Source organism: Tupaia chinensis, unplaced genomic scaffold (assembly GCF_000334495.1).
Source record: "Tupaia chinensis unplaced genomic scaffold, TupChi_1.0 Scaffold000288_2, whole genome shotgun sequence".
Taxonomy (NCBI): domain Eukaryota; kingdom Metazoa; phylum Chordata; class Mammalia; order Scandentia; family Tupaiidae; genus Tupaia; species Tupaia belangeri.
In genome coordinates this window covers 3,507,251-3,529,013 of record NW_006159773.1, presented here as the reverse complement: position 1 = coordinate 3,529,013, position 21,763 = coordinate 3,507,251, and the positions used below count along the sequence as shown (strand labels likewise).

The 21,763-nt window shown below is 35.7% G+C and overlaps 1 protein-coding gene across 1 annotated transcript in view; it reads left to right on the top strand.

Moving 5' to 3' along the window:
- Positions 1-21,763, top strand: part of ARFGEF1 (ARF guanine nucleotide exchange factor 1) — a gene marked incomplete at its 5' end in the record, with an annotated part of 157,794 nt that overhangs the window by 86,860 nt on the left and 49,171 nt on the right. The window contains 12 exon segments of the mRNA XM_014588595.1: positions 1,776-1,875; positions 1,985-2,124; positions 2,231-2,339; positions 3,207-3,408; positions 7,731-7,842; positions 8,555-8,760; positions 9,035-9,119; positions 11,736-11,907; positions 14,491-14,642; positions 19,020-19,148; positions 20,284-20,442; positions 20,693-20,843. Of these exon segments, the coding sequence (XP_014444081.1) occupies positions 1,776-1,875; positions 1,985-2,124; positions 2,231-2,339; positions 3,207-3,408; positions 7,731-7,842; positions 8,555-8,760; positions 9,035-9,119; positions 11,736-11,907; positions 14,491-14,642; positions 19,020-19,148; positions 20,284-20,442; positions 20,693-20,843 (1,717 nt within the window).

Here is a 21,763-nt window from a genome sequence, read left to right as displayed (position 1 = left end):
GGTATCCATTTCTTCTTTCAAGTCATGAAAGGACTTTCTCATCTCCTGGAGCTCCTTGTCTCTTTTCTCTTCCATCTCAGTTAATTTGGTCACTACAAATATTCTGAATTCGTTATCAGACATGTCCACAACGTCCATTGTATTGACTGTGGGTGATGTAGGCTTGATGATTTCCTTTGAAGGAGAGGCCTTTTGTTGGTTGCTAATATTTCTTGAGCCTCTGCGATTGTTCCTAGTCATCAGGTAATCTATATGTTGCTTCCTAACTTATTTAAGGTATCTCTGAGTGTTAAAAGTTGTACAGGATTAGAAAATTGATGATTTCTCTTATGGTTGGCCTACCTGTTGCTCATAATTACCTTTAACTGTTGCCACTAGTCCTGGATGACCCAAAGTCCTCCCTGTTTCTAAGGAGTGGTGAGCCTCCAACTGACCTAATAGCAACACCTCAAGAGCAAAGAAAAACAAAGTTAAAAAAGGAAATTGTTGTGCGCTATTCAAATCACCAAAATTCAGAGAGTCCAAAGGCTAGTGGGAAAGGGCCAGAGGATGAGTGAAAGGACCAGGTTGGTCAGGCCTGCAACCTCAGTCCGCCTGGTGTCCGGAACTACTGGCCGCCTCGATCCGGATTGCGGTTGGGGTGGGGTGAGGTGGGAGTTCACCTTAAAGTCCCAGACAACCAACCTGGGGTCCAAGGAGGAGGAACGGTGGGGATATGCGAAGGTTTGGAGGGGTCGGGCCTGCAGCCTCAGTCCACCTGGTGTCCGGAACTACTCTATAGAAATGTTTTGAGTTTTATGAAAGAAGAGCACATTACAGGGCTCCCTCACCCATTTTGAGGGGAGAAGATATCAGTTATATTATAAATGATTTTTTTATGGATTCATAATACATGTTAATCTCTCGGTTTTGTTTCTTAGTCATTTTTTCCTAAGTTACACTTTTCCCAAATAAATTGGAAAATTCTTTGCTGTCAAATTAAATTTTTTTCATAAACTTGATTAACTTCCTTGTGCTTGATGTTATTTCATATAAAGAGTACTGAAAGGGGCTGGCAAGTGGTGTGGTAGTTAAGGGCACAGGATTCCCACATGGCCAACCTTGGTTTGAGTCCCAGACCTGGCGGCTTGCTTTCTCACTTTTCCTCTCTCTGTCACTCTCTGGTCAAATACATCCGTACATCCATCCATACATACATACATAAATTTAAATAAAATAATTCTTTAAAAATAAAAGAGTACTGAGAAATAGTTTGTATGTAATTTTCGTACAGTAGAGATTTTCACTTTTGTTAATAATTAGAAAAATATAACAGCATATGAGAATTAGATTTTATTTTCTGTTGTGTTGATTAGAGTATCAGTTACATTTAAGTCTGGGAATAGTTATGCCTTCCCAGTACTAGAATGTCTGAAAAATATGTAACTGATGGACAAAGTATAAATTGCTCTTTGAAAAGGTTAAAAAATTAAACATCAGTTACATTAATAATTATAGTAAATATATTCAAGAAATTACTACCCAGAAGAACTCCAATTCTTTATTTACTACTTTTGTGGCAGCTGTGTGGTGGCACACGAAAGCACAACAGAGCTGGTACTAAAAGTGCAAGTCAAAGCCACTCACTGTAGTGTGTTTAGTCCTACATTTCAAAGCCTGAATTCAAAAGGAGTTGGGTCCTAATCTTGGCTCTACAGCTTTTGGGTCTTCAAAAAATGACTATACATATAAATTCTGAACAGTATCTTAAACTGAAGTTTCTTCTCTAATCACAGGTTTTCTTCAAAGAAATCTTCCTATATATTTTGGAAACTTCTACCAGCTCATTTGATCACAAATGGATGGTTATTCAGACATTGACAAGGATTTGTGCAGGTATTAGAAATTATCCTTGTTGTTACCTCTTTCCTATAATGAGATACTTAAAAAGCCAAATGTACTCATATAATTGTATTTTATTAAAGTTTATAATATATTGTTGCAGATGCTCAGAGTGTAGTGGATATTTATGTAAATTATGACTGTGATTTAAATGCAGCAAATATATTTGAAAGACTAGTAAATGATCTATCAAAAATTGCACAAGGAAGGGGTAGTCAAGAACTTGGAATGAGTAATGTTCAGGTAAGAACTTTAAGAACTTTTTCAAATTTAAACTTGGCCAAGGAAGAGCCATGTATTTTTTTATTAAAATATCTTATTTTTATTCTATTTATGAATTATATCATAGGAATTGAGCCTACGGAAAAAAGGCTTAGAATGTTTAGTGTCAATTTTGAAGTGTATGGTTGAGTGGAGCAAGGATCAGTATGTGAATCCCAACTCTCAAACAACTCTTGGTAAGTTGCAATTCTTTGTCATTTCAAATGACGAACACTTGGGAAGACAGTTGTAGATATCATAAAACCAGTTTCATAACCTGTTTATTTATTATTTGATGAGGAAGTATTCTATTTGAGGTAAATAACTAGCCTTAAAATTTATGAGTTTTACAACTTAGTTGTCTTAACTAGTTTTCTTTCTAAATCTTTCTAGAAATATTTTGAGTATTATACAACGTGAAACACATTTATGCAACTTGTGCATTATAGAAGAAGCATATAAAAGCCAGTATATTTAAGAAGGTCGAATAGTTCATCTATGTTTGATGTTTACTTTGCTTAGGAAAAAACTCATAGCTACAGGGCTAAAGTCATGTTCTTACCACAAATCCCATGAGGGACATGAGATGTTCCTCATGAGGCATGAGCTGAAAACAGAAATCCAGTGGATACTTAGCACTGCAGTTTCAAAAGAAATTCCTCTTTCTGGTGCAAACTGTACATATACAAATGACCTTGATTTTAATACCAAAGTATATTGTTTATTATATCACCTACTAGTTTATCTATATTAGATATCTAAGCAACTGTAAAGTACCTTGCTTATTCAAAAATATGTTTTTCTTTCACATTTTTTGTTTGACAGAATAATATACTGTTTTAGTGGAGTGGGGCTGGCAGGTGGTCTGGTGGCTTGAGGGCACTGGACTTCCACATGGCCAACCGAGGTTCGAGTCCTGGACCTGGTGGCTTACTTTCTCACTTTCTCTCTCTGTTTCTCTCTTACTCTGTCCCTCTCTGGTCAAATTAAAATGAATAAATAAAGTCAAATAAAATAATTCTAAAAAAAGGAATAATATACTGTATGAGTTTTTCTTCTTACAGGTCAGGAAAAACCCTCAGAGCAAGAGATGAGTGAAATCAAACATCCTGAGACAATAAACAGATATGGAAGTTTAAACTCTCTGGAGTCAACATCATCATCAGGAATAGGCAGCTACAGTACACAGATGTCTGGTACTGATAATCCAGAGCAATTTGAGGTCCTAAAGCAACAAAAAGAAATAATAGAACAAGGGATAGATTTGTAAGTGTCAAATTTTAAGGAGAAATATTATCGAATGTCTCTCCACCAGTTCTTCACCACCTCTTCCCTGGGTTTCTCTACACATCTTTGATTATTTATTTTTATTTTTTTATTTTCTTCTTATTAACACCTTGAGTAAATGGGTAGTTCTCTAGGATCCCAGAATTCTAATAGCTCCTTATTCAGCTCCCCTTGTTCATTGTAGGCTAGTCCAAATACACTCTTGGAATGCCTTACTGCTGTCTGTGAGTTAATTTTGCCCCATACATAGCATCTTATCAATGAACATCTAAGTTTTGTATTGTTCATTTTGCTCAGTTATGAAACCTCCTATTTTATTTCCTAATGCGTTGACAGCTCAAAAACTTAAAGCATGAGACTTCTGGTAGCTACTAGCATTGCTCTTTTATAGGTTTTTATGTTTTTGCCAGTTAAGTTATAAATGTACTACTCTTGTTATTGTAATTTCATTTTTAAATGTTGATAAGATAGTTACCTCCCATTCTAACCTGGTTACTGTCCTAGAACCTGATCTTGTGGACTCCATTTTTCAACTAAACTTTATGATGCCCTGTTCCTGGACTATTTCCTGTGTAAATACCACTGTGCTGGCTTCTTTTCTCTAATTGCTCATCTCTTTAAAAAAAAAAAAGGTGCCATAAAAACAAAATTTCTGGCTTTTTCTCATGAATCTAGCAACTACAAACTGCTAAAAATCTCCTTATATATTCACGTATTTAAGCATTTCCTCCTGATCTTTAAGCAGTGCCTTTTAGTGAATATTCAAGTGTGTTTTCAGTATTAATATGGGAGAAAATATCTGACAAAAATGTACAGATACTCTTTGTTAGAAAATTATAAAATCTTACAAAATTGCTTCAGGAAGCCGCCATCAATACTTCCTTCATCCTAATTGTTCAGTCAATAGTTGTTGAATTTATTCATTCCAGATATTATGCAAAGTCCTGTGGAAACTAGATGAATGAAACAACCGTTCATTTTGAGGAGCTCACAGTCTAGCATGTGTAAACAGATACGCATATTGAAATTCTGCTGGTCACGCAGAAAACACGTTTAGTACACGTCACTATGTGCCAAGAACCATGAAGGCACTGGTCCCTGTATTCAAGAGTGTAGTCTAAATATGGGCAAATTTTGTGCTTTAATTTTCTGTAGCCTTAGGCTCTGAGCATTGATTTATTAGTTTGCTTTAGGCACAGGTACTCACCAAAGAAAGAGCAAAAGAAAGAAAATGAGAAGTGACTCTCCAGGGGAGATGGCCACACCACAGTCCCTTCTCTTGCATTTTCTCTCAGGATTTTGGGTGTGAATGCACATGTGCCATGCATGATTTTCAAACCACTGAGTCCAAGACTTTGAACAGTGCTATTGGTCAGGTAGGAGCTAGCTGCCTTAACTTCCACACACCTAGCTGACCCTGGGCAAAATGTGTTTTAAACTACTACTACATTAAGTTCACAAAACATTGTTAAACACAGTACTGCCAAGATATGATAACTAGTTGAAGTACTTGAAGAATAAGGAGTAGTCACAGGGCTTCAAAGTAGAGGTTTTCCTAGTCTCCAGTTATGTAAGTTCTTGGGGAAGCTAGATGAATGAAACAGCCAGTGGACTTATGTTCTGCTTGATATAGCCATAAAGAGAATGCTCTGGGGCCAGCAGGTGGTGTGGTGTTCAAGGCTTTAGACTCTGACATGTCCAACTGCAATTCAAGTCCCGGACCTGGCTGCTTGCTTTTCTCTTTTCCCTTTCCCCCACCCCCCGTGAATACATGTGTCCTGTAGCAAATTAATAATAATGATGATAATGATAAATAAAAGTAACTACATAATTAAAAAAAAGAATGCTTTCATGTAGTTATATTCCCAATGAATTTTTCACAACTGTTCCTTTCAGGATACCACTCCATCCTTTTTCTCTCCTATCTTCTTTTTATTTTTTTAAGCCTTTTTCTTCCATATGAGAGAGATAGCCACCCCCCAGCAGGGTCTTCATGCTGCTGTCCCTCCCAGTCTCAGCTGGCCCAGATCACAGGCATATGCATACAGGGAGGGCCCAGAGCTGAACCTAGGATCTTTTCCATGTAGATTTAGTTCCGTTATGTCTGTGTCACCACCTGGCTCCGTGTTTTCTTTCTTCTGTCTTTCTGACCATGCCATCTCAGTATTGTTATTTTTACTTATTTATTTATTTTGGTCTCCTGAATACATCTTAGAATTGGCAATGTTTTGACTCTTGGCCCTTTTCTGTATGTCTAAATGATCATGTTCTTTGTCATTACTTCAGTTATCTGTGTGCTAATACCTCACAGCCCGTAAGAGTTATTCTTAGAACAAACACTTATACCAAAGTCTCATATGTCTGATTACCTGTTAGAATCTCTACTGAATATTCCATCAGACATACACTGCACTAGCCACACAGCATGTCCATAACCAAATATACCAATTTCTGGTCTCCCCATGATCAACCCCCCATTACTCCTTCTGAAAAAGACAAACAGAAAACTCCATTGATTCTTTATTCTTTATTTAGGCTAATCACCCCAGTGTGTTACTAAATTTATAAGCTGTTCATAGAATCCTGGGAGTTAGATTATTCTCTCTGACTCTTGGATGTAATCTGTCACTAAGTCCAGTTGATTGTGCTTCCTAAATATCTCATTAGTCTTTTCTCTTTATCCTATCTGCTACAGCTGTTTTCACAATTCAAAACCATCATCATTTCTTGCCTTGACTTGTATAATTTTTTGGTTGTCTTTCTTTGGTCTTCTATTGTATTGTTGGAAAAGTTATGATGCATTTTTGCATTCTCGGGTCTTTTCTCAAACTTAAGTAATCTTTCTCGAATGAAAGTCTGCTTTTGTTTCTCCCATCTCTTGCTCTTTGAGAATAAAGTCCAAAGTTCCTTGTGCTAGCATACAGTGCCTTCATGATTTGGATTTGCTGGACTTGGCTTCATTCCTACAACTTCCTTGTCTCACTTCATTGTTCCAACAGCGTGGAGTTATTTATTATAATATTGTAGTTTTATACTTTTGAGCATTAGTACGGCCTCTTCCTCTGGGATATTTTTCCTTGCTGTTTATAAAAGATATAATCATTCATAAAAGCTCAGTTCCAGAGTCACCTTTTCCAGGAAATATATCCTGGCCATCTCAGTTAATTACTTCTTGTAAATACCTTTGTTTGTTGCATTTTTATATTAGAAGTTTTAGAAATTGTGTTTCTTCCATTACAGTAAGAGCATATGGGGATCAGAAATTGTGTTTATGTCAGTAAAAAATGTTTAACTTTAATTCACATATGTAGCTATGGTTGAATTAGAATTTGACAGGGGAATCATTAGGATAGAACAAAGAAGAGCATTCTAGACAGAAAGAGAATATGCATCAGCACTAGAGGAAAGAGCTATGTGAGGAGTGTTGTTCAGAATGGTGGGGGCAGGGTGGGAGGGGAGGAGTAGGAGGTGAGATGAGAGAATCTAGTTGCATCGAGATAATAGAAGGCCTTATTCTTGATGTTTAGGAGTTTATCTTGTCCTTGGCACTGGCGTGCTAATGAAGGACTTTGAGCAGAGGAGCAGCAGCATCAGATCTCTTTTTTGAAAAGATAACTTTCATAGTGGCCTTCAGAGTTGTTTAGAATATGGGCAAACATATAAGGAAATCATTTAAGAACTCTTTCAGTAGCCTAAGTGGCAAGTGAGGAAGCTCCAAAGTAATAAAACTTAGAAGTAAATGATTTGTAAGCAGAGGTAGCACCTGAATTGGAACTTTAAGCATGATGGAGAGATCTCCTGTGAATGAAACCAGTAAAGGGCATGCAGAAGAAATAGACTCTGCAAATACATTTTACTTAGGGGCTGGGATAAGATATATGAGGACACGGAGAAGCTATGTTGAGAAAAGTTTTGTGTGCCAGTCTAATCTTAGGATGGATGAGCCAAGACTACTTGACGATTAAGGAGAATATATATTCAAAATGTGAGATGTTTAGTATTCACAGCCTTACTCAAGCTACATGCATTGTGTCTTATAGTTTAGATTTCTTACTGTTATTTTGATATGGGTCAAAAAAAATGTACCATACTACAGTAAAAGCCCATGAGTTGATTCTTATCAGTGATAAAGATAGCCCTTCCGTCTGACTCTTTTCTAAGGAGAAAAGAATAAAGAAAACTTGGCACAATGCAATTTTTTTATACATTCATATGTTGATTATATTAAATAAACTGTTTTCTAAATGTTTTTATAATATGCTATAGTTTAAGGTATTTTTATTAACTTTAATGTCATCTAGATTTAATAAGAAACCAAAGAGAGGAATACAGTACCTCCAAGAACAGGGGATGCTTGGCACTACACCTGAAGATATTGCCCAATTCTTACATCAAGAAGAAAGATTAGACTCTGTAAGAATACTGTTTTATTTCATTCTATAAAATCACTTTTTAAGATAACAATATATATTGTGATTTCTTTAAAATTCTTTTGTAATAACTTATATTGGGTTGACTGAAAAGTCATGATGAATTTTTGCATAGAAGCAGAAAAATACATCATGACTTTCCCAGCCACCTGATAGCATAAATATAATACAAACTTGCTTTTTATTTTATTTTTGAGAGAGATTTTTGCTGTAGAGCACATGTACTCACCAGAAAGACAGAGAGAGACAGAGAGACAGAAAGTGAGAAATCACCCCCTAAGGGGGATGGCCATGCCACAATCCCTTTTCCTCCATTCTCTTCCTGAGATTTTGGGCATGCATGCACATGCATCTGGCGTGAGTTTCAAGCTACCAGTACTGGGACTCGAACTGTGGTCAACCATGTGAGAGTCTAGCCCCTTAACCACTATGCCACCTACTGGTACCAAATTTTGCTTTCTGAATTTTCTGAATTAAAAAAAACTTGATATTTTTTAAGTGTATTTAGTACATTTAGCTTTTAGCTTTGTGTTTGAAATGATTAACCATATAGTAGAAACTTGTAGATCTGAAGGATTTTTCTGCTTCTTAAATGAATATGTGATGAATGTAATATTTTTCTGCTTCTTAAATGAAATGGGATGAACATAACATGCCATTAAAATATCAATTTGTATCTTTTGTTTTTACTTAAGACTCAAGTGGGTGAATTCCTGGGAGATAATGATAAGTTTAATAAAGAAGTCATGTATGCATACGTGGACCAGCATGACTTCTCAGGAAAGGACTTTGTTTCAGCCCTTCGCATGTTTCTAGAAGGATTCCGTCTTCCAGGGGAAGCTCAGAAGATTGATCGATTAATGGAAAAATTTGCTGCAAGATACCTAGAATGCAACCAAGGGTAAGTAAGTTTTAAATGCTTATTGATTATCAGCTACATTAAGACACTGTCCTGGGGAACATTCAGGGATTCAGAAATAATGGAACATAATTCTCTGCCCTTAGAAAATTTAGATTGTCTATCATCTGGAAGAATAAGACAAATTCATTAAAATTTGTAATATGAGATAGAACATAAATCCTTAGAAAATTAAAGATGCCACGGTGTTTGAGATGACATAAAATGAAACTATAAAGCAATAAAAGTTTATAACCTGATATATTTATTTTTCCAGACAAACCCTTTTTGCTAGTGCAGATACTGCTTATGTTTTGGCTTACTCAATTATTATGCTGACCACAGATCTCCACAGTCCACAGGTATGTATGTTTTCTTCTTAGTTTTATGAAAAGTAGTAAAAAGTAAATACATTCTTTCAAATACAGTGAGTAATAGTTGAAATTTTAATCTTAGTTAAACTATTCACCCAACTGGAGTATTTAACTTGAGGTGTACATTTTATTAAAGCAATTTCTGGTAGTAATTCCAATTAGACTTTTAGGTATCTATAAAAGGTATATGTATTTGTCTGTCTTGTGATTGGTAGCTGTATAAAGCTTAAGGTAAATTCAAGTCTTAAAAGGTGTTTCATAGATCTTCCATTACACTTGTCACAACCTGGAAAGACACTATATACAAACCTTTTTTTTTAATGTTTCAAAATTAAAGTGTATTTGGGTTAGTATACTGAACCCTCATATACCCATTATCTGCAGTTATCAACTTATAGCCGGTCTTGTTTTAATTACATCCCTTCCCTCACCCATATAATTTTGAAGCAAATCCCAGGTATCATATTATTTCACCAGTATTTCATTGTGTATCTCTAATAGAGAAATACTCTATTTAAGCATAATAATAGTACCATCACACCTAAAACAAATTAACAATAAAAAAAGAATATTTTTTTTTCATAAGAGAAACACAAATAGACAGTTAGTCACTGCTCAATAGGGTCTTCACACCACAGTCCACTCTAGCCAGCTTGGATCATAGACACGTACATGTGTCTGGTGTGTTTAGGGAGGTCTCTGGATCATTCCACGTGGGTCCATTTGCATTACCGTTGTGCTATCATCTGGCCCAAAATAACTTAAAAAATCAGTTAAATGTGATAGTTTTATTCTCTTTTATAATAAGTTACATTTGAAAATGTTCATTTTTTTTTTCCCTTGCTATAGAGCATGTGCACTCACCAGAGAGGGAGGGAAAGTGAGAAATCACCTCCTCTCCCCTCCCCCCCGTCCCCAAAGTGGTATGGCCATGCCACAATCTCTTCTCCATTCTTTTAGGATCTTGGACATGTACCTGGCATGATTTTTAAGCTGCCAGGTCTGGAATTTGAACTGCATAGTCAACCATGTGGGAACCAGTACTTCAGCCACTATGCTGCCTGCTGGCCCTATGGTGATATTTTTTACATTTTTGTACGAAAAGCACTCTTGTCAACCTTTCTGGTATATTAGAAAGATATGCTTACAGAGCAAAGTAATCTGAACTAAATTAGTGTATGTTGTATCTGAATATTCTAGTTTTTCTTTAGTTATTTGTTCAAGCTTCTGATGACTTGATTATTGTTCTATATTCTTTCACATAAATTTACGAGAGTCTTATCTTTAGAGTTCTTTAAATTATTTATGGAAAGTATAGGAATATATTTAACCACATAATTAAATATCTCTCTGAAGAAAGAAGTTTCCAGGTTTTATCTATCCTGATTTCTAAAGATACATTTTCAGCATTTTCACTGCTAGTTTCCAGATTTGGTGACAGGATTACCATCTATATCAAAGTACAAAGTAAGGGCTCACTCCATGGCACAGAGGTAATGTACTGCCCAGGGGAAGCTGTATCCCACATGACAACTAGTTAGAATCCCTGGACCAGTTGGCCTGAAACATGCCAGGCACATACGTAAGTTCTGGAATCCAATCAATTGGAAGACTGGAGGAAGGGAACACAGAGTGATAAGACCCTGTGGAGTGTGTGTGTCTCTCTCTCTTTCTCTCTATCTTTCTCTCATGGTACATGAACATGCTCTATCATCAATAAAGTTAAAAAAAAGTATAAAGTAGGACATTCCTGTTCAGGGTACTCCTAAACAAGACAAAACATCAGTATACTTTGCCTAGATTACCTAATATCATAGAATTGTTAGGAAGACTCATAGAAATTGTTTTCTGGTTTTAAATGACTTTTAGCTATTCGTGCTTCCACTGTTACATAAAAACAGCTTTTAATTCATTAGCAACACATTTATGTGCTTCTTAAGTAAGATTTTAATCTTTCTGATACCTTTAGGTTTTCAGTAATTTTCATGGTCATTTAAGAGACTACTAGAACATTTTGGGCAAAATGAATAATTGCATTATCCCAGCATCCTCCTTTCTTGTTACAAATTACTCATGTACACACACATCAGAGCAAGGTAAATGGATATATAGGTCTTTGTTTTATTGTTTTGTTTTGTTTTGTTTTGTTTTCTTTAGTTTGCAACAGGGCACATGCACTCACTGGTCAGAGAGATAGAGGGAGAGAAAGCACCCTTGGGGGTGTGGTCACACCAAAATTCCTTCTTCATTCTCCTCACTGGATTTTGGACACACACACACACACACACACACACACACACACACACTTGCTTGCGTGTTTTTCAAGTTGCCAGGTCCAGCACTTGAACTGCAATAGTAGGCCATGTGGGAGCCAGCTGCTCCAACCTTCATTGCCACCAGCTGGCCCCAGAAGGAGTCTTTTCTACAGTACTTTCATTTTCTGTGACTTCCTGTTTTTCCTTTTTATGGATGTTTTGTTGAGTATTTTTTACCTCCTATCCTTAAAGTATTTATAAAATTTCTTGTATGAATATTCAGATTCTTAAAATGCAAGTGAAATTTTTATGTTAAGTTTTAGAAATTATAATGGCTTTTTATATCTAGGTTAAAAATAAAATGACAAAGGAACAATACATTAAGATGAATAGAGGTATTAATGACAGTAAAGACCTTCCCGAAGAGTATCTATCAGCCATCTATAATGAAATAGCTGGGAAAAAGATATCAATGAAAGAAACAAAAGAACTAACAATTCCTACAAAATCAAGTAAACAAAGTGAGTATCAAATCAAATCCTGATTGACTAAGAAGAAAATATGAGTGCTTAATAGAGATTTTCACTTTGATTTAGAATAGAGTAACTATATAATTATGGGTTAGAACCATATTTTGATGAGAAAGCATTATAATATAGTTTGTTGATCTGATTGGAGTTTTTAAAATCATGTCCTAAAGAAAGATAGCACCAACCAATGAGTAATAGAAAATGCTACGTAATATGCATGTGTTTGTGTGCATTTAACATATATTTACCCATTTAGCAGTTTTAATGAAAATTTAGAGGTCAAAGAGTTGAATTAGACAACTCTAATAGACTTCAGTTAGCGGGGTTTTTTTTCCTCTATTGTTTCAACACATACTAGCAACATATTTCTCTCTGTTCATCTATCATTGCACATAAATGGAAGCTGGACGCAGGGTTGATTGAAGAAAGTGGGGAATAACAATGATGGGATAGCTAATGGAATTGGAAATCACTACTTCAGACAGCACAGATTTTGCCACTATAAAGTCCCTAATTCTAACCAACACTAGAAGCCAACTGTGGGTCTAGTGCCATTCTAGATGCTACGTACATGTAGACAGTGGATATTACATTAGAGCTCAGATCTGACTAGAAGAATGAGGTGAGGATAATGACTCAAGAATGCAAAAGTAGCATAGAGGATTCCTGCCTTTCTGAGCACTTTCACTTGAAAGTGAAATCTCAAGCCTAAACAGATTGTAGCAACAAAATTCTTCTGACAAGAGAGAAACACTGGGAACCAGCAGTTTAGCGTAATGGCTATGTCACTGGACTCCCATGTAGTCGACGGCGGTTCGCATCCCGGACCCGGTGGCTTAAAACTCACACCGGGCACGTGTGCGTGCGTGCCCAAGATCCCGAGAGGAGAATGGAAGAGAAGGGATTGCGGCGTGACCATGCCCCCTGGAGGGTGATTTCACGCTTTCTGTCTCTATGTCTCTCTCTGTCTGGCGAGTGCACGTGCCCTATAGTGAAAAAAAAAAAAAAGAGAGAAGCACTAAGGCTTTATAGTATGTATATTTTTAAAAGTTAAAAAATTATAAGATGAAAAACAGAGGCTAGGGAGATATATTAAAAAGAATAATAGAGTACTACTTGGTTTAGACCTTATCTTTTATAATACTGTGGAGAATTACATCCCAAGCAGTTTCAGTAAATTCTCATTTTATGAATGAGGAAACATAAGTCACTAGGTACTGAGAAAGAGAATCCAAATTTATGAGCTGAGTGTAGTATAAAAATGTTCATGCAGGCCCAGCTGGTAGAATCATTGCTTGGCAGCCTGAAGCCCTGGGGAAGGCCCAGGTTTGATTCCCAAGCTACTCTAAAACTCTGGGCTTGGTGATATGCCCCTGTGAAGACCCACCTACTGGAGAGGCTGAGGCAGTAGAATTGTGACACAGTAAGATCCTATCTAAAATACCACACATGCCACAAAACAACAACACATTTTTCAGTCCCTGCCCCTAAAAGCCAAAGAAGTTAAATATCAAAGCCAAATATTAAAGTAGGCTTTCTTGGCCCTTATTCTAGTCTAACATCAATCAATAATTTATAGGCTTATATTATTTTCAACTCTGCTTATAATGTTAAGCAGATTGATCAAGATTTCACTTTCTTTATTTAAAAAGAATTTTATTTAATTTTATTCATCATTACTATTATTTTCAATTTGATCAGAGGGAGGAAGAGTGAAAAAGCAAGCAGGACTCGAACTGTGATCAACCATGTTGGAGTCTAGCACCTCAACCACCATGCCACCTGCTGATCCCTCGAGCCTTTACTTTCTAACCTAAGTAGCTGCCTCTGATTTAATTTTCTTCCCCTGTATTATCACATCCTCATAATCTCTCTTCCTATGACTTATTTTAAATATTGTGGTAGAAATCAGTGAGAAACCAGAGGTAAAAAGGAGATGGTGTTGTGCTGAAAACATTAGCATTGCTCTGGCAGGTGTTTTCTTGTTAATTTGGGAGATGGTGTTCAAGCATGTGGTACAAAAATGCCATTGCTTTTCACCTTTCTTCTGCTGTTCTATCTCACATATCGGTTGTTTCCCTAATACTCATTTTAGTGTGACAGTTGTACCTATTCTCTTTCCCTTTTCATAGGTTTTCCATTTATCCTCTGACTCCTAGTCCAGGATTTTTTTTTTTTTTAAGATAAATTTTACGTAGCATAAAATCAGCCATTTTAAGGTGAACAATTCAGTGGCATTTATATATTCAAAATATTATGCAGCCATTGTCTCTGTCTAGTTCTAAACAGTTTCATCATCTCACAAGTAAAGCCCTGAACCCAGTTAGCAATTATTCCCCATTACGTCTCCAACCTCAGACCCTGTAAACACTAGTCTACTTTCTGTTTCTGTAGTTTTACCTGTTTGGATATTTCATTAAGTAGTATAATACCTTATGTGACCTTTTATGTTTGCCTTCTTAGGATTATTTGAATTAGTGTTAATTGATGGTGATTATTATTTCATAGTAAAACATCAAAATTACATTTTTAAAGGCTTTGTATTTTACATTTTTGTTATGTTTATATTTTCAGATGTAGCCAGTGAAAAGCAAAGAAGACTTCTGTATAACTTGGAAATGGAGCAGATGGCCAAGACAGCTAAAGCACTCATGGAGGCTGTGAGCCATGTCCAGGCACCTTTCACAAGTGCAACACACTTGGAGCATGTGAGGCCCATGTTTAAGGTTAGTGTCACTAGTAACTCTTGGTAGCAGTATACATTTATATATCATTTTCATATATAAATGTACAGCATATTTTTTAAGTTAAGTATATTAGTGTACATCAGAAGCTATTGTTGTAGTATATAGTACATAGTAGATATAAATTTTCTCTTAACTAATGAGAATGAGATGTATGCATTGTAAGAAATTAATAGGTATGTAATCAGAAATTAAGAATGGGAAGATTTTAAGCCAGCAGGTGGTGTGGTTGATAAGGCCCTAGATTCCACATGGCCAACTGTATTATTTGAGTCCCAGACTTGGAGGCTTTAAAAACACGTGTGTGTCTACCCAGATCCCAACACAAAAAAGAGAAGGGATTGTGGCTTGGCCATCCTCCCAGGGGTGATATCTCACTTTCTCTCTGTCTCTGTCTCCAGCAAGTACACATGCCCTAGTTAAAAAAATAATAATAATAAACAACAGAAAGATTTTGGAGTATGATACTAATCCTTGGATCAGTTTTCTCTAAGTGCAAGTTGCACTTACATTGGAGTTAACTCAGATTTCAGAGTGATCATGAGGCTTTTGCTCATTAACATAAGAGTTCTGAGTATGTTTGCAGCCCAGATAGTAGGGTAAGGAACAAAAGAGAACATTATTTCTGTGTGTGAGTTGATTTGAAATTTGATTTCTTATTTGCTCTCCTGTTCTTTTCTATCCTTTCTCCAAATTCCAGAATGAGTAAAAGATTGTAGGGCAGTAGAGGATAGTCTCGTTAAGTTATAAAAAGGACAGTGGGGAAAGTATATTCCAGTTTTTGTTTTTGTTTTTTGTTTGTTTGTTTGTTTTGTTTTTTTGGAGAGGTTTTTGCTGTAGGGCGCGTGCGCTAGCCAGACAGAGACATAAAGACAGAAAGCAAGAAATCACCCCCCAGGGGGAATGGTCACGCCGCAATCCTTTCTCCTCCATTCTCCTCTCAGGATCTTGGGCACACACGCACACGCACCCGGCATGAGTTTTAAGCCACCGGGTCCTGGACATGAACCACGGTCAACTACGTGGGAGTCCAGCGACATAGCCATTACGCTAACTGCTGGTTCCCCAGTTTTTGTTTTTTTAAGAACACAGAATAGAAGATTAAAAAACTAAAATAAAGGGGCCAACAGGTGGCATGGTGATTAAGGTGCTGGACTCCCACATAGTAAACTGCAGTTCAAGTCCCAGTCCTGGTAGCTTAAAAATCATGCTGGGTACATGTGTGTGCATGCTCAAATTCCAAGAGGAAAATGAAGGGGAAGAGATTGTAGCATTGCCATCCCCCTAAGGCTTGATTTTTCACTTTCCTTTTCACTGTCTCTCTCCAGCAAGCATACATGCTCTACGATAACTTAAAAAAAAAATTAAAAAACAGAACCAGATATTATTTTTTCACTCAGAGAAGACTTTGGTTTCTGTGTTTATGTACTACTATTTTACGTTTTAAAAAAGTATTTATTCATCTACTTTTATTTAGTAGTATTATTATTTTTTAATTTTCTAGGATATATACACTAATCAGAGAGAGGAGAGAGAGGGTGAGAAAGTGAGAAAGCAAGCTGCCAGGTCTGGGGCTTGAACTATGGTCTGCCATGTGGGAGTCCAGCACCTTAACCATTGCTCTACTTGCTGACCCCAATTATTTTACATTTTTAATTTTGTTTTAATTTTTTCCGAGAGAGAGAGAGAAACAAGCAGACCCAATAGAGTCCTCATGCTGTTATCAGTCCCCAGCCTCAGCTAGCCCAGATCATAGGCACACATGAAACCCACTGTATATAGAGAGACCTCCAGCATGAACCTGGGACCTTCCTACATGGGTTCAGAATCATGACATGTTGCCTTACTACTGTGTGCCACTACCAGCCCTACTTTTTCTTTCTTAAATCAGTTGTAATTAGGCCAATGTAAAATGTTGTATCTTGCTGTAAAAATTGTTTATAAATAGTTTTTATGATCTATCCAGATTAGCTGTAGTTTCTTTATACATCCTCCAAGCTAGAATTGAAAATCTTTTCCCTCACTGCCATCTCTGTTGCCACCACCATACTTCAGATGCCCTCATTTTTCTCTCTCTGTTTACTGTGGTATTCTTCTAACTAGTGTCTTCATGTCTATTTTTGCATGCCTCACATCCATTTACAGAGGCCAGAATTATTATTTTTTAATTGCTAGAGGGCATGTAGAGGTTGTGTGCTCACCAGAGAGTGAGAAAATGCTCCCCAGAGCGACATGATCATACCTCAATCCCTTCTCTATTTTTTATCCCATTGGTATTTGCAACACACACACACACACACACACACACACACACACTCACTCACTCACTCACATCTGGGACCTGGCTCTCTTACAAAATAGGCTATGGGGCCAGCCCCAAAGTGGTCTTTTAAAACAAAAGCAAAAAAGTTATACTACCATCTTTCTTAAATCCCTTCATTGACTTCCTGATTCTGTGAAACCTAACACACAATCAGGAGTCTGTAGGCCTATTGTCGGCTCCTCTGTCCTCTCCAGCATCACTGCTAGATCTCTTCTGTCTCTTACTTTACTGCAGTCAGTCACACTGGACTTTTAAGTTTCCAGAATGTCTTAAATTCTTTTCTCTTTAGCATATTTGTATATGTCCACGTCTAAATGCTTCTCTTTGCCCTAGTCATTTTTAGTTTAAATGTCACCCTCTCAGATAGTTTTGCCATGATCCCTCTAATCTAAATTAGGCCCTCTTTCACAATATGCTATAGTTTTACTTCATTATACTTATCATTTTTGTTTGTTTCTAATATATCATTTTTGTATGTGGAGCAAAGGACTGTTTGTTCACTTTTCCTAGTATCTAGCATAGTTGTTGGCTTATGAAAAGTGCTCAATAAATGAACATTGGCTGGGGGAAGGAATGAATAATGAATTCTTAGAGTATAATTATAATAGGGATATATATGTTCAAGACCCTTTTTATGTATTACTAAATTGCAGTATATAAGGTTTATACAGTTATGAGTAGATGGTTTCACCATCCTCTTAATATTTAGGTGTAACTTGATAGGAGAAATCATTCTCTTTGATTCCTAATGGACTTAGGCATTTTTTTCACTGCATGTAAGAAGCATTTATATTTCCTCTTGTATAACATACAATAAATACAGGTTTCCATATAGATGTACTGTCTCTCTATAATAAAATATGTCATTTACACTTTGATGTGGTACTTTGTAATTTATAACTACTGTGCTTCACATGCTTTTCATGGCATCTGTCTGTAGTGACAGTTCCAAGTATTATAGATGAATAAAAATGAGATTCAGAGGTATTAAATAAGTGGTAGAGCTAGGATTAGAACCTAATACTGTGACTTATGTTCTTTGTTTACAGATTATAAAATTTTACCTCTAAAGTTTCTGAAGTTTAGAAGCAAAGTTCTGAGTTATTCTGTTTTCCTTAGTAATGCTAAAAGCTTATAGATCTTTTAAAAATTCTATTTATCATTTCTACGGTAAACTGGTATAAACATTTTCCATCTTTACGTCTATATGTCTTTATAGCTATAGTTGATGACTTACTAAAAGCAATGCGTATTCTGACATTGGACATTTTAAAGTTGTATTTTGATGTTAGGGTTTTTACTAGTCAAAGAATAGGTCTTTTTGTTTTATATTGCAACTTTATTAGGTACTCAGAATTTTGATTGTAAATTTTTAACAAGTATTGTTGTCTTATACAGCCTATAATGAAAAATATTTTATTGAATTAATTTTTTAAAATCCTGTCCAACTAGGAACCAGAGATACTAATCACATCACATCTCACTGTAACTATTAAAAAAGACTTTTGGCAAAATGATCCACAGGGAGCAGGCTTAACAAAAACAGAATAATATAATTGGTGCAAGTAGAACAGTTATGTAAAGGATTATATTGGAAATAGAGAGGTCCATAAAGAAAATACTGAAAAGGCCAAAGTTTTTACAAAAAGAGATGAACTTTAAAATCAGGGTAAAGCTAATATTGTTTATGAATATTAACTGTTCTGTTTTTGATTCTTGTCAATAATTTAAACATCTATTCATAAAGTATGCCTATGGTCCTCTCCCATTTATTTAAGCCCTGGCATATTGCTCTCCCATTTATTTAAGCCGTGGCAGCATTATATAGTTTTCCCTGTTTGTCTATGAAAACTTTCTAGATAACTGTGTCAAGATCCTCTTTTCTTTTTTCAAGATTTCCTCACGTCTTGTATTGTCTGAAGCTTTGAAAAATAATGATATAGGGGAGTATTAATATAGGTATTAATAATAAAATATCATCATGAAATTTAATTATAACTTGATCATAATAATTGTAAAATTGTTAATTTTTCTAGTTGGCTTGGACACCTTTTCTAGCTGCATTCAGTGTGGGTCTCCAGGATTGTGATGATACTGAAGTAGCCTCTCTTTGCCTCGAAGGTATAAGATGCGCAATCAGAATTGCCTGCATTTTCAGCATTCAGGTAACAAAGAACTTCACCTTTGTAGCCTGTCTAGAAAGTCCCGATTACTTAGGCCATTACTGTGATTTATATTACAGTAATTTTTATATCGTACTTATTGAAAACTTACTTCAAATTTGTGATAGAATTTAAGTAAATCTTAATGCTTGAGTTTCTGAGATTCTAGGAAGGAAAAGATGATTTACTGAGTTGTTCAAAGTTCATGACAATAACTTTGGTTGCAATTTTGTTTCTCTATAGAAATATTAGCTATATTAAGTTTCTCAGATTCAAAATTCCTATGTTATTTAAAAATCTTATTTAAATATATTACTTGTTCTTATTGATTAACATCTTTTATTTATATATATAATATATTTTATATATATAGTGTGTGACTTTATAACTTAAGACTAAGTTATGTTATAGAGAACAGAATAATTTAGTACATAATTTTTCATGAAAGCAGTCCCTTTCTAGTAATTTAGATGTTCTGAGGGTAAATTTTAGCTAAATCTTTCTTTTTTTAAATTATGAATATATGGCCTAGAAAGTATAGCCTAGCTATAGAGAAAAAGCAAATTTATGAATCCGATTTCTGCTAATCCACACAGTACTTGAAATGGAAGTATATGTCACTGTTTAAATTCATTTGTTATCACTAAAATCTCCTTTTGGTTTGACACCTTCATTTCTGTTGGATTTTAGAAATTTGTCTTTTCTGGGACCAGCAGATGGCATAATGGTTATATTGCTGGACTCCCACATGGTAGACCACGGTTCGAGTCCCAAACCCAGTGGCTTCAACTGGGCACGTGTGCATATATGCCCAAAATCCCTAGAGGAGACTGGAGGAGAAGGGATTGCGCCATGCCCATCCCCTTGGGGGGTGATTTCTCGCTTTCTCTCTGTCTCGGTCTCTCTGGCGAGCACACACACCTTATAGCAAAAATCTCTCTTTTACAGAAACAGAAATTTTTCTTTTCTGCTTCATTTATCATCTTAAAATTTTTGATCTGCCTTTTGTGGTATTGTATATAATTCATGACATGTCCGTTAAAAACTTACTAAACAAGTAAGCCAAATCCATCAGTGGAGAATTAGAGATCAGTCAGCTATATTTACAATGATCAATACCCTTTTCCTTTTTTTATAGCTGGAAAGAGATGCATATGTCCAGGCACTAGCAAGATTTACCTTACTTACAGTGAGTTCTGGTATTACTGAAATGAAACAGAAGAACATTGACACAATAAAAACTCTTATCACAGTGGCGCATACAGATGGAAATTATTTAGGAAATTCCTGGCATGAGGTATAAGCATTTTCTTTATTTTCAGCTTTGCAATTCAGCTTATAAAATGAGCTAATGCTAGATATTATATTACTGACATGCTTATGTGTTTGGGGGAGTTAATATTTTAGTACATTTAGAATAATAAATCCATTTAGCTTTTATAGTGATTTGTCATGTAGTCTGCTTAAATCCTAGCTGCAGATATTTAAATATTTTTCAGCATATTTTAAAAATAGAATTTAAAAAATGTTTTCTTTTTGTAATTAAGATTCTGAAGTGCATCAGTCAGTTGGAGCTGGCACAACTTATAGGAACTGGAGTGAAACCTCGTTACATTTCTGGCACAGTGCGAGGCAGAGAAGGATCTCTTACTGGAACAAAAGATCAGGCTCCTGATGAATTTGTGGGTCTGGGGCTAGGTGAGAAATTTTATACTTCTTTTTACAAAGTATCAAAAATAATTTTTAACCTTTTTATTACAAGTCACTTAATTATAGCAATGAAATATAACTAGAGAGTTAAAATGCTCTTTGTCTAACCTTAGGGAAAAAAGCAAGATGTCCTAGAAGGGAACCAAGACTTCTTTTCTTAGCCTGGTTTGTAGTGTTAAATAACCCTTGATCTTGGTTTCCCACTTGAGGGTGGGAGGAGGGTACAGTTTAAAAATTGCCCACTTTTAAGATAAGTTGAAAATATAAAGGCTGTATAAAAAGATTATTGAAAATAGAAAAAGTATTTACATTTATAATTCTTAAGGCACTACGCAGGCCTGTCCAAACTCTGGTATGGAACTTGCCCTCATGCTTCCCTGTATGCTCAATATCCCAGTAGAACAAAGGAAAATTGATAAAGAAGAATCAAAGACAGTGAATTTTTATTCAAATGAAAGGCATTTCACCACAGAGGAAGCAAAGTTTGGACTTTGACCCTGCGTACTGTACTTCTGGGTTTGACTTCTGTATTTCTTTTTTATTAAATGCATATTACTTTAACTCTCAGATTCAACTTCCACCTTTTTAAACTAATTATAATATTTACTCATAGGATCATTAGGATTAAATAAGAATGTATACAACTGGACTTCACACAGTGCCTGGTTTATTAGAGGTTTCTGGATATTCTGTATTCATACTCCCTTTTTCTGCCTCCACTCAAGGAATCTAGAGACATGAGTTAAAGAGAGCAGGAAGAAATATACCTGAGATCCATGAACATTTACCTTTTAAAGCTTTATACCATAATATTACATTTCTGAAAAATTCTGTATTTTTTAGCAATTTCTCTGTTGTTAAGCCATAAAAATTTTTAGGAATCCCCCCCCAAAAGTCAAGCCTGAAAA